The sequence below is a fragment of the Aspergillus terreus genome, genomic scaffold, assembly GCF_000149615.1.
Source record: "Aspergillus terreus NIH2624 scaffold_5 genomic scaffold, whole genome shotgun sequence".
NCBI lineage: Eukaryota > Fungi > Ascomycota > Eurotiomycetes > Eurotiales > Aspergillaceae > Aspergillus > Aspergillus terreus.
In genome coordinates this window covers 1,403,711-1,418,905 of record NT_165928.1, presented here as the reverse complement: position 1 = coordinate 1,418,905, position 15,195 = coordinate 1,403,711, and the positions used below count along the sequence as shown (strand labels likewise).

Genomic DNA, 15,195 nt, shown 5'->3' with positions numbered 1-15,195 from the left:
CGCTGCCGACCGGGGCCGGGCTCGTCACCGTCTTCACATGGAACGCCATCGACGTATGTCGTCATTGTAAACACCACTTCAACGGAGCTGGATCCCAGCCAACTGACGCGCTCCTTAGTGCTCCCTGCATACGCCGCCGACAATATCCCTGCTTCTCATCCTGCCAAGGAAGTCACCAAGGTCGCTCTGCGCCTGAAGTACCAGATCGAACAGGTCATCTCCTGTGAGCTCGATGAGAGTATCATTACAGACCCCAACAGCAAAATCATCACCAATGCTGTAGTCCAGACCGCTAAAGCTGCGGGTGGTGACGATCTGCGGGGCTGCATTCTATTCGGCTTACTCGTATGTCTGCGATGGTTTAAAATCCAGGCCATAGAAGAGCTCTGGGATTCCGATCTCCATGAGCGTCGAGCCCTTGCTTGCGAAGTCATCGCGAAGAAAATGTAACCGGACATCCCAGTTTCCTTAAGTTTCTCACCACTAACGCTTCTCAGCATAGAAACTGAGGAAGACCATGACTTCCTCTTGGTCAACTGTTTGTTGAAACGATACTCCATCTTTGTAGACGGAGAAGAAACCCATCCTGCCAACGTGATCGAGCGTGCCGTGGACCTCCATGCTTTGCGGATCATTGGCTCCTCGGGGTACCAGAAATGCATCCGTTATCTCTGGAATGGTTGGTTCTGTCAAGAAGACGGGAACCCGACCAATTTCGTGCCCTATCATGACAAGGACAACACCAGTTTCGCTGTGCACTTCCACCCTGACAGGATGAGGACTCCTCAGTATCAGAATGCATGCCAGATATTCTTTTCGCTGGTGTACCTCATCCTATACACCCAGGTCATCAATACGGTCAACCGAACTGGAGACCTGGACTTTGTGGAAGGGATCCTCTATGTGATGACCCTCGGGTTCATTTGCGATGAGCTGTCCAAACTATGGAAGATTGGCCGGCACTATTTTGATTTCTGGAACGCGTTCAACTCGACCCTTTATGCACTTCTTGCTGTATCGTTCTTCCTTCGCATCGCCGCCCTGACTCACTCCCCCTCCGCGGGCGATGAGAAGAGACAGAGACTCAACGAAATGAGCTACAACTTCCTGGCCTTCTCCGGACCGATGTTCTGGATGCGCATGATGCTCTACCTCGACTCCTTCCGCTTTTTCGGCGCCATGTTTGTTGTGTTGAGGGTCATGATGAAGGAGAGTTTAATCTTCTTTGCGCTTCTTTTCGTCGTCCTGGTGGGCTTCTTCCAAGCGTTCTTCGGGATGGCGCAGTTTGAACCCGAAATACCCATCACCAGGGTGATCGTTCAGGGGATGGCAAACAGTGTGATGCAAAGTCCAGAATTCAGTACCTTTGAGGAGTTCGCATTTCCATTCGGCATAATCCTCTATTACATTTTCAACTTCATCGTCATGACTAGTAAGGAGATACCCCCCGCTGCATCTTGTTTCGCTGACTGACTACTGCCGTCTAGTTCTGCTAAATATTCTCATTGCACTATACAACAGTGCATATGAAGATATAGCTGGGAACTCTACGGATGAGTACATGGCAATCTTTGCCCAGAAGACGATGCAGTTCGTTCGCGCACCAGACGAGAACGTCTTCATACCCCGTAAGTCTTTTCTGCGCTTAATAATGGGGCCCAGCTAACAGGCATGCCTTTAGCATTTAACCTCATCGAGATCCTTTTCCTGATTATCCCGTTTGAGTGGTGGTTGCCTCGTCGTCACTATGCAAAGCTGAACGACATAGTGATGGGAGTCCTCTACTCACCCCTTCTGCTAGTCACGGCTGCTTTGGAGGTCCGCGAAGCGCGCCGAATCAGATGGAATCGCCGCCGCGGGGAGGAGGACGATGATGATGTGCAAGAATGGGAGCATATCGCCGAGGAGGTCGACTTTGAGGTCGACGACAGCTGGAAACAGGCTGTTCAGGAGACCACGCCGGATATCAATGCGAACAGTGCTACCCATGAAATAATAAAATTGAGGGCCCAGATTGATTCGCTGGCGGAGATGGTCAGACTACTGACCGATGAGAAGTTGGTTACAGGAGGTTTTAACGGCGAGTCGAGTTCGACTATCGCTGAGCGTGAGTAGCTTAGCTACTACCTCGGGGTCGCATACGTGCGTGCACCTTGATATACAGTTCTGCCTTCCTCTGTTCGCGACTGCCATGCTTCAACTCCTTGTGTTTCTTCGTTGGTAGTTCGTGTCTGCCCTGCTCGGCATCCGTTCGTGGTCGATGACATGTTCGTTCTCCCATTCTACGGAGATGGTGCAAAAAATCAAAAAGAAAAGCCGAACGCGGGGGTCGAACCCGCAACCTTGAGATTAAGAGTCTCACGCTCTGCCGATTGAGCTAGCCCGGCTGAGCTGTTGATAGCGGCTGCCATTTTTGACTATATATTCACAATCCTTAGTCAATTTATTTCAATGTCATTGAGCGTGAAGACAGGCGTTGGCTCTATCTATGCCACCACACGCGTTTGTATAAAGAAATCATCTAGGTGGCGTCTCATTATCTTCCTCTTTCCTCTTTCCTCTCATCACTCTGGGTTTCTTTTTCTTGGCTGCCTTCGGACGTGAGCGAATGTCTCTTGGATGACCGATGCACCTCGATGGCTGGTTGCCTCCTATGAATCCAATCCTATCTGCCGCCTAGTGTGATGAGATTGCAGGGTGTGGTTTGCTCGTAACTGTCAGTATGTACCCCTCTTGTAGTGGTACTTCTTATGCCTTCCATTCCATTGGTAGTGTGGGGTTCAATGTCCTTGGTCAAACTACGTGACATTATGCATAGCCCTCCGATATATATCGCGGTGACCTCAACCCGCCCAACGTAATTACATAGTAAAACCCTTCTTATTATCTTGTATTTTGCCTATTGCTTGAGACACACACACACCCGTCTATCCATATTATATATACTACATGCAGCAATAGATAGTGCACCATCCAGCTGACGGTGTCACTACATATCATGCTGACTGGCCCCTGCGAGGCGCGCGCTAGTGCGCAAGTGCCGTCCCGGCTCATGTAGTCAAAAAACGCGCCGGCTCTCAACAAGCGAGCCGGGCTAGCTCAATCGGCAGAGCGTGAGACTCTTAATCTCAAGGTTGCGGGTTCGACCCCCGCGTTCGGCTTCTCTTTTTGCACGGCGATTTTTTTACTGTATCACATCATCCACTGATTAAAGGAAGCTCTATACTGCAAGCGGGCTGGGTAAGACGTGGATTGGATGTTGGCATGTGCCGCGACTTAGAGTGCTGACAACCAGACATGGGTGTATCCATGGATGTCACGCAATGGAGATGGAATTATATCGTCATATTATTATCGAAAGAAATATAGATGGAAAGTAACAATACCGACCCAGGAACGCCCGATGCTATGCAATTATTGCAAATTCACAACGCCCGACCTAAGGAAGCGCCCGACAGGAAAATTCCAGCCCATCGTAAAGACATACCCGCCTGCGACAAAGGTCCCAGAAGCGTGGGACCACAGAAAAACAAATCATGCACCCGAGGGCTGGCCACCGGTGTAGATACCCTCAAAGTCCAGCGCGTTCAGCATGCCATTGACCCGGTCGATTTCCCGCGTGAGGTCCTCAACGTTCATGGCCAGACTGCTCACCTCGTCGAACTTGCGACGTCGATTGGCATCTGCGATCATCTCCGATACAAAGAACTTCTGCTCCTCCAGTACGATCAGTCGTTCCCGTAAAGACTTCTCTTCGGCCTCCAGTGCCGAGATGGCGCTACTTGTATCGCTTGCCAGACTGCTGTTGCTACCGCTCGCCGCCACACTTCCATACCGGATAGATGCCAGGGCCGAACCTTGCCGTTGGTGGCCTCCGTTTAAACCGCTGGAAGGACTGGGACTGCTGGGACTGCTGGTCGCGCTCGGTAGCCGTCCGTTGGGTGTTGCGTGTTTCAGGATCTTCGGCAACGTCTTAAGGGGCAGCATGTGAAGATGAAGGAAGTTGCTCGCTTGTTGATGGATTGCCTTTTGAAGAAGTTTCTGTGTTGGAGAGTCGGTGGGCAAATCCCGGATTCGCCTGGCAGCGACATCGTACTGAGCAAACGAATCGGTCAGCCTCTTGCGAACCTTAGAAGCTTCTGCTATTTGTGCAGACGACGGTGGTCGCTTGGGGTCTCTGTTAGGCATAGTTAGAAACCCTTCACCAAAACAATGATGCTGTAGGTTAACGTACTGTAAAGCTGCCAGGAGCTTCTGGAACTTAGGCATCAAAATTCGAATGCCCCTTTCAAATTGCATAAGGTTCTCGTAAGCCCTCACATCCGCAGGTTTTCGTGCCAGATCGGCTTCGAAATCCCGACGATCAAATAGAGTCGCCCTGCATTCCTTACACAGCCGAACATCAATGTTGATAACCTCGGCGTTGCTTGCTTTTTCCGCGGATGTATGAGACACTAGTCTGCACGTCAGCATCGATCAACAAAAAGCCGTGGGAAGATCATACATGGCGTGATGCTCAGAGGCACCTCCGTGGAGCATCCGGTCGTCGGATCGCCGCAGACTACTCGCCCGCAAGTCCTGCAATGGTGTCTCCGAAACGTGTAACTGGTGAAATCCTGCTGGCAGAAGGGACATCTCAAGACGCTCGCGTCGTCCTGCCAGCTGACAATGGTTTGTTCGAGGGCTTTTCGCTGATCATTCTGCCACGCGATGGACCAGAGCTTGTTTGCGCCGGACTGAATCTGCTCCGGTGGCAAGCTCGCCAATAGCTGGGTCAGCCGTGTCAACCGCTTCTCCAGCCGCGACACTTCCAGGAGAGCCTTGTCTACCGTCTGCTTCCTCACAGCCTTGAATGCATCCGTTCGATCCCGCACCAGCCCTACCAAATGTCAGACATAACCGGCGGAGCGCAAGGGAAAGGATCAAAGTTACCATTGTGATCATTATAGCCTTCCCGCGACTTGTAGCACGTTTCACAGACCCTGCACCATAACCCCCGCACCGGCTCATGCTGCGCCGATCTAGACAGCTTCATCTGATACATAGTATGCTCCTCGCAAAATAGCTTCCCGCACTTCCGACAGTGGACACACCCGTTGGTGGCATTGAGCCGCTTGCCGCACGAAGGCTCAAGGCACACATCGTAGAGACCGCGCGGCTGCCAGTGATCCTTGGTGATAATATCATCCGGGTCGAGGGGTCTGGGTGGTTCCGAGGGCGGTGGAGCGTGTGAGGAGACATGAGGTCGGCTGGCGCCTGCAAAAGCTTGGTTTTCGTTGGACTCGAAGACATCGAGGCCCTTCAATTTCTGATTCAGGACTGCGAGAGGTTGAAAGCGTCTCGCCTTCTCCATCTGGGTTTTAAACCAATCTTTGACTTCATCCTGTCGGTCGTCTTCCAGGTTTTGGTGTACGTCATCGAGGTGTCTGCGGAGCATATTAATCGCCGGCCACGAGCTAGTTCTCTGCACGGAACGATCGACAGTTACCTATTTAGCTGTAGCAATGTCACCTGGACGACTGTTAGCATATACCCACGCTAGGCAGACGCCGGGTAGGTAGGTAGGCGGCAATGAGAGGGGGGGGAGGGAGAGAGCGTACCATCTCCTCACTGCAGATCGGACAAGCCAGTTGCGCTCCGGCAGCCGCCGGCGGAGCCGGCATGGAAGTACCGACATTGTCGAGGGAAATACGGGATGTAAGATCCTGGGTTTCGGTCGAGAACTGAGAAGCCGAAGCTTGCGAACTGAGAGAGAGGCTACTGGCGGAAGGCGAAAGGACCCGAGGCTTTTGCTGCGGAGATGATAGAGAGCCCGATAGAGCGTTCGGGGTGCCCAGGACACGGCCTCCACCCAGCGTCCTCCGGGACATAGTGCAGGGGATTTATGCGAGCATGGGAACCAGAAAACCCGCAACTGGTGAGGGAAAAATATAGGGAGGAAGAGGGGCAGGAGGGAAGGAGGAGTGAGAATGGATGGATTGTTGTAGGTAGTAGTAACTAATGGGGGGAGGCTCACCGTAAGAGGTTCAGAAAGAGGGGCCCCGAAGGCCTGAGGCAGAAAGACACCTCAGGCATCAGCACATGCATCGACCAGCTTCATCCGCAACGGAATCCAATCAATTCGGGATTCTACATACATAGCTTTATTTACCATCAGAAATACACAGAGATAATCGAAAGTATAGCCCATTGCCCGCACCAATGCGCAAAAGCAAAAGACCTTCTATCACCAAAACCCCTGAAAAGCAATGAATCCCACCCCAAGCATGTCATACCACACACAAGAGACTCGTCTAAACCTTTCTCTTCCGCTCGGCCTCGGCCAATTTCTCCATCTCTTCCCTTGCCTTCCGGGCTGCTTCCCGCTCGAGTTGGTCCTTACGGCGCACAGCAATGTCCTTGGGCCGGAAATCACTGAACATGCGTTTCAGGACGTTCTCGATGACCCAGCATCCAGCATAGTCGATGACCATCAAGACCGTGAGAGTAAGCTTGAACTCCGTGCTGAACGGGACAAGCCGCAGCTTCTCGTTCAGCTCGGGAATGAACTCCGTGGCACAGGAGAAGGCGACGCCAGAGGCCGCCACCAGACCCCAGTACATAGCCTTGTTCTCGCGGATAGACTCTCTGAAGGGACGGCCTTGGTAGTTGATGGAGAAAGTAGAGATCTGCTGGATGAGCTGGAGAAGGTAAATGGCGCTGTTTAGCAGCGATGGTTCGAATTCACCCTCCAGATCGATGTCGGATGAACGCCTGCAAAAGTTAGTCGTGATCATCCAGATATCACAGACGCGGGGACGCACGGTTCAATAGAATACACATAGTTGGACAGGTAGATCAAAGTGACAATGTGAATGGCGAACTGCCCAAGGACCGATCCGATGATGTAGATGTTGAAAATGTTCGGTTGCGGCCGCTCTTTCGACAGACCTTCCACGGACTAGGAGCTCAGTCAGTATAATGGTGGAAAGGGATTGAATCTTTGGTTCATACCTTCGCGCGAGAGATGGAAAGGAAGCAGACGCTCATCAGCATGCCGCTAATCGTCACCTGGCCATCTCCAAACTTGATTCCATCAAGGTAAATGACACTCAAACTGTACGCGCTAATCAAGCAGTTCAGGGCAAGAATCTTGTACATTTGAATGGTCGCGACAAGAGTACAGCGGCCCTGACGGAGAATGTTGGGGATCGCAATGACATTGGCCAATTTACTGGTGAACGGGGCAGCGACAGAGGCATCACCAAGCTTGATAGTTGGGGGCTCGCTGTCATCCAGCTCCTGCTCCATCATGGACGCGGTGAGCTTATCGGCAAAGCCGGCGGCGGCCTGGGCGGCCTGTTGCTGGCGTTGCTGGTGGGGCGTCTGGTGGGAGTTTGACTGCTGGAGAGCCTGCGCGCCAGGAGAGGTGATGGTGGGGATCTCTTCAGCTTGATTCTGAGCATTTGCAGCAGCAGCGGCACCCTTCTTCTGCGCCTCTCTTTCAATGGCCTTCTGGTAGTGCGGGTTTCCGGGACCGGGAGGATACAAATGAGCGATTTGCGCAGGGACGGGCGGGGCTGGCTGATTGAACCGCTGCATCATGGCGATCTGCTTCTCATAAATTTCCTTCATCTTCGTGTTCCGGTAGTGTTCAGCGATTCGGTTAAGATCGTCCTGAGATCCATTCAAAAGCGCAACGCCAACGTGGGCCTGCTTGAGAGCTCCAACGTCGTTGGTACCGTCACCACACATCAGAGTCGTGTATCCAGCATCCTTAAGGCCAAGGAGAATATCTTCCTTCTGCTTGGGAGAGACACGGGCGTAGACCCAAGTGTGACGCAGGAGCTCGGCAAAAGCCTTCTGGCCTTTGAATTTAGCAAGAGCATAGCCAGTGACACAGATATCCTTGGTTCTCAAGATTTCGGAGTCCAGGTTCTGAGTAGGGTCCACGTCTTGGTTAAATTTATCATCAATGCTTCGCCAGACCAGTCTTGTGCCAGACACGTCGTTTTCAGGAGCATCCAGAATCAAGACGTCGCGATCCACAATTTCGACTTGACGTGCCACATGAACAGCGGTCAGGGGGTTGTCACCGGTGATCATGACAACACGGTGACTGCTCTCGTTCAGCATGCGCACGGCCTTGATGGCATCATCCTTCAAAGGACATTGCAGGACAAGGAAGCCAGCGAAAGTCAGCTCAGACTCGACCTCCTCCCGAACGAAGTTGTTGACACGACTTTGAGACAGTTCCGCCTCGGGCGAGAGGTACTTATAGGCGAGGGCAAGGACACGGGCACCATTGCGGGTAAAGTATTTGAAGGTTTCCTCATAGCCCGGAGGAGTGTTGACCAGCATGGACCGGATGGTCTCGGGAGCACCCTTTACACCCACAAATGTCGACTTAGACTTCTTGGATGTCTTGCGGTCATTGTGTGTTACAGTCGCGATGGTGCTCTGACGCTTGAGGGCGGAGGAAAACTGGAACCGTCTTTTGATCTGAACAGACTCGAGCGAACGAGAGCTCTGAGCGGGCTGATTCTTGCACATAAGCGTATCGTTCTTACCCAGAGTCCAGCCAAGCCACTGCAACGTAGCCTTCTCCATGGGATCACCAACGACCTCGCCCTCGTCCAACTTGACCAACGCGTGCGCACTCGCAAGGACAAGAGTCGTGTCGAGTCCAATGCTAGACCCTTTGGCGAGCTCCGTATGAGCACCGTCCTTTCCGACTTTGGCGCCCTGCTGTCCAAGGGAGAGTCCTGCAATACCGTCGACGACAAGGTCTTCGCCTGTCAGTGTACCAGTCTTATCGAAGCAAGCGACATCAACACGACCGGCGAACGGGATGCGGAAGGGCTCCGTGCAAAAGATCGCAAACTTGCTGAGGGCAGCCAGACTGGTGTTGACAGCCAGGCTGAGTTCCATAGGCAGCTCGGGGGGCACGACACTCGTAACGATGAGGATACAGTCCAGGAGCAATTTGGATCTTTTGCGGTCCTTTGCAACACCCTCCTGCCACACGTACCACGCAGCGGCGAGCGCAAACATGAGCAGGAAGAGAATGAAGAGCAGAGCCTCGACATTGTTGGCGGAGACGCGCTCTGTCGAATAGATCATGGTACGAACCAGGCTACCCTGGCTGGTTTCAAAGCCGGTCTTCACCACAACACCCACCGCGCCATTGTCGGGCGGGGGAGGAACCTTCGAGGTGGCCTTTTGCGACTTCTCCGAGTCTTCCGTGTTCGTGTTGGGATGAGTGATCTGCAGCACCTTGGTACCGCCGTGAACGAAAGCATTCTTGTCCAATCCATCTGGCTCAATGAGATCATCTCCGGGGCGGAGCTGAATCGATTCTTTCAGGAGGGGCGTGCTCTCGCCAGAAAGCATGGCCTCGTTGACGATAGCGCTACCATTGAGCAGGAGGATGTCGCACGCGACACCGCCATCTTCCTTGGTGCGGTTGACGGACATCAGATCACCGGGGAGAAGCTTGTCGCTAGTGATCTCCTGCCATTTGCGCTCACGGTATACCCAAACATCGTAAGGCTTGATGTTCATTCCGCGGAATTCGGTGAGGGTCCGCTGGCGCTGCCACACAACTGTGCTCTCAAATGCAACCAGCATGAAGAGAGTGAACAAAGAGTAGTACCAGTATTCATCCAGCATCCACAAACCAACACAAAACACCTGGAACACAAAGAAGGGCGCCACAGCATGTTCTTTCCAGAGCTCGACAAAACCGGGAACGGGGATATCGAAGGTATTGTCGCCATAATGGTGTTGGGTGTTTTCGACTTCCGCCTTCGTGGTGAATCCCTCGCTTTGCTGGAAGGTCTTGAGGGCGGGCTTGGGCTCAGCGTCGAGGACGTAGGACAAGGGGCCGAACGATCGACGCTCCGGGTAGAAGAGAAAGCGGCGTTTCTGGAATAAGAATGATATGGTTCGTTTACCGCCCATGGACTCGTGTACCAGAGGACAGATTTCCGCCGAACCCGCGTTGGCGATGGGGATCACCTTGATGAGCTGGGCGGAGTCGAGAGACCTGGCCTTGGTCGTGGTGAACAACGTCCTGATGTTGATATTCCATTTGGTCATCAACCAAAGGAGAGACTGTGCCGTAATGATCGAAGCAACCCACACGAACGTCCATTCCTGGCCCTGGATGTATGTATCGTAGCGCTCAGGAGAGAGGTAGAAGGCGAGGAAAGCAGGCCAGACGATTATGAACGGCCATACGTAAGTGTGTAGCTGACGAGGAAGGGGATTGTGAAGCGACGCATATTGAATCTGAGGGTCATCCACGAGTTTGGCCCTGGAGACCAGGTTAGTCGAGAGGGTGGATATGGGTGATGATGGTTAACTTACATGGTGACACGCGAATGTCGACACCGGAGGTCAAACAACGGGAGATAGGGAGGGCTGAGAGAGCGAATTCAATGCACCATAGGAAGCGAAGGTGTTTGGCAGGAGGGACAGTTCGTGTTGGGCTTTTGCAAAAGAGCAAAAGAGCTGATGGGGAAAGATGCTGCCAAAGAAGCCACCTCAACGGTCCAAATTTCCTTCCGCTGAGTTCGCCGCCTGTGAAGGTGAAGGTCCAGCGCCGCGCGCCTATTGGCCAGCCCCACGTGCCAGACCTGAAGCCACTCCGAACGGTCCGCGAGTTTTCCCGGATTCGCCTTTGTTCTATCAGAGTACATTGTGCACCTCGTTGATGCTCTCCATGTACAGACCCAAAAATCTACAAAGTACAGCTCAATCATGACAGAACAAATGAAAGATCAATTCATTCACTCATTTAAATTATACTTTTTTTCTACATCTCATCTGATGTTACAAGGAAAGACTTGTGTACGTTGACCCCAGGCAGGGACGCCTGTCTGGGATACAAGTCCTCCTGGCTGCTGTTTCGGCTTGTCCGCGACGTCTGAATGGTTGTGATCACTCCGCGCGAGTCCTCCGGATCCAGGTCGGGACGCCAAAACTTCGTCGCGGATGGGTCCTGTCGGGATGGATGTGTGCCGTTCATGCTGGACAACGGCATACTGCCCGCGGTGGGCTTGATGCTGTGTGTACCGCCATAGGTAGTCCCCCTAAACCAGCGGAAGAGGGGCCGCAGAGTGACGAGACTTCCTGCGGTGATGCCGAGGCCAGCCTCAACGTTCGACCAGATTGAGATTTCGGCAGTCGCGTCTATATCGGATGATCATTAGACGACAATGTTCTCGTACGATATTGTCGGTTCAGTAGGGCAACTCACAGAGGAACTCGGGGTCTTTGTAGGTATGGAGGTAGGGTATACGGACAATGACAGCCGCGCTCGCACTAACACGCAAGAGAGTCAGCAACAGGAAGCCTATCGGGGTGTGCTAGGGGCTGACTACGGAGTATAGACTTACATGCATCCCATACTCAAGATACCAGCTAGGGCAGCTTTTGTCTTGGGTGTCATCTGCAAGTTCCACACCAGAGCGATAGGCAGAAGACCCAGGATAAAGTCGCAGACCGTTGCAATGACACTGTAGAGATAGGCGATGTCGATGAGGATATCGACGTCTAAGCATTTCCCAGTGCCAAAGACTTTAGGCTCCACTCGCCTCCAGAAATAGTCGACGGGATGGCACTGCAACGTCAACACAAACCAGAACACGAGGCCAACCGCGGTTGATAGAGCGATGACGGTCCATAGGAGGATCGTGTGCGCCTTTGCGACGGTGAGACGGAGAAGGGCCAATGCGATGGAGATTTTGGCGACGACACAGGTGAAAACATAGGTTGTCTGGCCAAGCCACCACCACTGTTGAACCTGTTAGACACCGAGACCGGGTGGGAGGGAGAACCATGTCCGGGGGAGAAAACATACAAACATGGCGGTTTTCTTCTCATGTTCTGTGAGCTCGAGGAGTTTATGCCCGAGACCGTAACATGCCCCGGTTATTCCACATAATGCGAACAAGATATTTAAAGCCTGAAAGCAAGAACAACACGCGATCAGTAGACTGACCATGAAATCAGGCGGATCGCAACAACATACCATCGCAAACACCATGAGGGCATCATCCCACCCAAAGGCGCGCACCAGTCGGAGCCGAACGAAGCATCGTAGGCAGACGGAGATGAACGAGAGGGCCAAAAAGACGATGGTGACGACGAAGATGGACAAACTGCGGCCCTCGAGTTCGGCCATGTTGACACACGGTGGAGTGCTTGATTAGATCAAGCAGGGTTCATAATAATATATAGCAGTCCCAGTGACATGGTTTCCCCAGGGGAGGCGACTCAGGGAACCATGGGAAGAAGGAACTGAGTATATGATTATTATTTAGTAGCACGACTGACAGGCCTTCGGGACAGGGTCGTTCTAGGCGGATTAGGCCCGTTTTAGGGGGAGAGGAAAGCAAAGCGCGAGAAAAAGAGAGTTCAACGCTAAACAAGCGTCTGGTTGATTCGCTTTCTACGACGGGATTCAGTGGCAAGCAATAACTAGTGGCACCCAAGAGCCGACTGGAGCCGTACTCCAGGTGCCACTTGCTGGCAAGTCGGTGGAGACGGTGGTATGAGATTATTGTCGAGAGGAGGCAAATACTGCCACCACCGCTAAGCCCGGATGTAGTAGTGACCAACGAGACCGCAGGATACGGATTTTCCGACATGGATTGCAGGCGCCATTGTTCTAGAAACATGCGCTTTGACCTTTGACGTTCGGCAGCGGCAACATACCCGGGATGTCCCTGCTTCCCTTCCGTTGGATTCTATATTGTATTTTCAAATAGCGTTTCTTGCATGTACGTCGTGACATGCGACATTGGCCCGCTCGACAGGGAAGCGGATGGGGCCGCTCTCAGACTCAAATCGAACGCAGAGGCTATGGAAAGGCACATGGACGGCGTGGTACGCTTTCCAGGAACAGGAAATGTAGAAACAGAAGGTCGAGTGGGTTAAGTGGGCTGGCCGTAACACGGACACCCTAGAACGGGATGGTTCATCGGATCTCCGTACGCAAGTGTGTGCGCGGAGACGAAAGCTGCGACACCAAATCCCCTGCGTCCGCACCAGTCGTCCAGTTAGGATAAAGCACCGAGGGCCGAAGCGGGCACTCCGGTTGTAGGGAGTCGTTGGTTCCTTGGGGAGGCCTGACGAGGATCCACGCCAGCCAGGCCTCGTGCTAAATAAAGTCGACGATATCCGTTACGAGGATCTCACCCAGTGGTTCCTATAAGGTAATAGTAATTCCGTGGTAAGATGATGGTGGTGTCGCCATGTTCTCTATTATTGTCCTCTTTTTCTCTGTAGAAAAAGGTACTCTGCAATGGGCGACGCCAGTTTTCTTCTCATCTCGGTTCCCATGTGCCTAGGCATAGATCGGGGATTGTGGTCTGTTCTAGGGCCCCGAGCTGGTCGTATGAACCCACCAGACTATGTTCCGCCAAGCAAATACCCCTTGGCTCTGTCCAGTGATTTGATGATCGGGAGTCTTTTATTCCATGTTCACATGTGGAAGAAGGGAGAATCTAGTACCACACAATGGCAAATAACAATAATAGTAATAGTAATAGTAATAATAATAATAATAATAATAATAATAATAATAATAATAATAATAATAGGTGAATCAGGGTTGCAATTTGGGATGACATTTTTACTTCATTCCTACCCTTCATAGGGGTAAGCCCTACGATGACTAACGCAGGAAATCTGGAGAAAAATCATTCTTTACAAGTACATACCTTTTTCATCTTGGCGAGTCATGATGAACGGAGATTAGTAGGTAGGCCATATCGGTGGAGTGCGACCGTTGTCAATAATAGTACAGGGGGAAATGTCATCTACAGCCCTCACGATGATGATAATATCCCAAGGACACTGTGGTAGTAAATAATTTCAAGTCGTCGTCGCCGCATCGCGTGCTGTTGCCGATCCCGATCACACATGGGACCTTCATCCAACTCGATCCTGAGATCGGCAGTCCTTCTTCGTCGCCTATCGCCGAACAAGTAGGGATTGACCGGTGCATCGTGCTTCGTTAGGAACATGTCCTCGTGGGCCCCGCCCGGATAGTAGTACGGAGTAGTCAGAAGCCAAAGACTTGGTTTTCTAGATCATGACTTGCATTGCCCTATCTTTTTTTTCAGCCTCAGCGAGTCAGTACTTAGCTTTAGGTCTGTAAGGGAGTTCTACCCCTTTTGTGCTCTTGTTGATCCTACCATGGGAGTCGAGCACAGCAATGGTCGCAAGATCGAAGACAAGACATGACACGGGGAGAGTCAAAGTCAGGTATCAGTATTATTCTTCCCAAATCGAGCTATTTATCGTCTCCATCGTATGGGTTGCATGTTTTCTCTTCATGAAAGGACAGAGGACTCCCTATTAAATAATAATGGCTGGCGGCATGACAGGTGCCAGTCTGCATATGGATGAAACATGGCACGACCGTCAGGTTACGTACGGAGTAGACTGCCGGGACCTGCCGACGGGCGATTATCGGTGCAACACCAGGGGGTCCCCAGCGGGTTCCCTGTGGCTTCCCATAGAATCCATATGGACTCACCTTGTTGATCCGTTGATATTCAGCCTGGCGACACATTGTCTGTGAAACATTTGCTTTGACCGCTAGCAATTCTGGTACGTTCTATGCTGTCAAACAGTAATCATGAATATAGTTCCTGCTCTGGTGGAATTGGGGTTATATCATTACTGCTTCTATTCCTCTCTTCCACCCCGCTTATGAAGAGACGGAGGGCTCCGTCGGTGGATGGGGCCTCTCGCTGCCTTCCATCGTCGCTTAGCCTAGTACATACTCGTTGAAAACATTCTACTCCACTTAATCTGGTGTTGATATCCACAGCAATTAAACAAAACTGCCGATCCAATTATAACAACATGAACTAGAATCGAGATACCCAGCGAGCGAACCGTGCCGCCCAGTTTCCTGGGATCGATCGATGTGTATCCATCATTGAAACCTCATAGTCAAGATGACCTTGATGTGGTTCGAGGTGGTTAAATGTCCATGTATAGATTTCAACCGATCGAGTAAAGGCTCTTTCTGACCAAGACTCGACACGTGTGTCCTGGACTCACTGGATCAGACTTTAGTATGGTATCCCGCCTGGGGCTGCTGTTTTAGCAACTTTAGTAGCTTTTCAACTTCAACGGCTCCAGAACCGCTTTTCGCCAGTCGGCCCGTGATCGTTAGGGCAGAATGGGGAATAC

At 52.0% G+C, this 15,195-nt stretch overlaps 3 protein-coding genes and 2 non-coding genes across 5 annotated transcripts; 2 read left to right on the top strand and 3 right to left on the bottom strand.

Annotated features, from left to right (window-relative positions):
- Positions 1–37: 37 nt before the first annotated feature.
- On the top strand, positions 38–2,115 carry yvc1 (putative potassium ion channel Yvc1; the record flags this gene model as incomplete). Its single annotated transcript, XM_001213228.1, has 5 exons — positions 38–53; positions 119–446; positions 498–1,432; positions 1,488–1,628; positions 1,682–2,115. 5 exons carry the CDS (start codon positions 38–40, stop codon positions 2,113–2,115), a joined length of 1,854 nt encoding a protein of 617 aa, XP_001213228.1.
- Positions 2,116–2,314: 199 nt separating this feature from the next.
- Positions 2,315–2,387, bottom strand: ATEG_10537. The gene has a single exon. It is a non-coding gene; the product is annotated as a tRNA-Lys (tRNA).
- A 701-nt stretch (positions 2,388–3,088) lies between these two features.
- On the top strand, positions 3,089–3,161 carry ATEG_10543. The gene has a single exon. It is a non-coding gene; the product is annotated as a tRNA-Lys (tRNA).
- A 373-nt stretch (positions 3,162–3,534) lies between these two features.
- ATEG_04049 (putative vacuolar segregation protein (Pep7)) lies at positions 3,535–5,870 on the bottom strand (the record flags this gene model as incomplete). Its single annotated transcript, XM_001213227.1, has 6 exons — positions 3,535–4,177; positions 4,235–4,454; positions 4,505–4,879; positions 4,933–5,021; positions 5,094–5,488; positions 5,601–5,870. 6 exons carry the CDS (start codon positions 5,868–5,870, stop codon positions 3,535–3,537), a joined length of 1,992 nt encoding a protein of 663 aa, XP_001213227.1.
- Positions 5,871–6,293: 423 nt separating this feature from the next.
- ATEG_04048 (ion-transporting P-type ATPase SPF1) lies at positions 6,294–12,169 on the bottom strand (the record flags this gene model as incomplete). The annotated part of the gene is made up of 8 exons (XM_001213226.1): positions 6,294–6,753; positions 6,804–6,940; positions 6,994–10,297; positions 10,803–11,175; positions 11,243–11,307; positions 11,382–11,779; positions 11,846–11,950; positions 12,017–12,169. 8 exons carry the CDS (start codon positions 12,167–12,169, stop codon positions 6,294–6,296), a joined length of 4,995 nt encoding a protein of 1,664 aa, XP_001213226.1.
- Between the last annotated feature and the right edge of the window lie 3,026 nt (positions 12,170–15,195).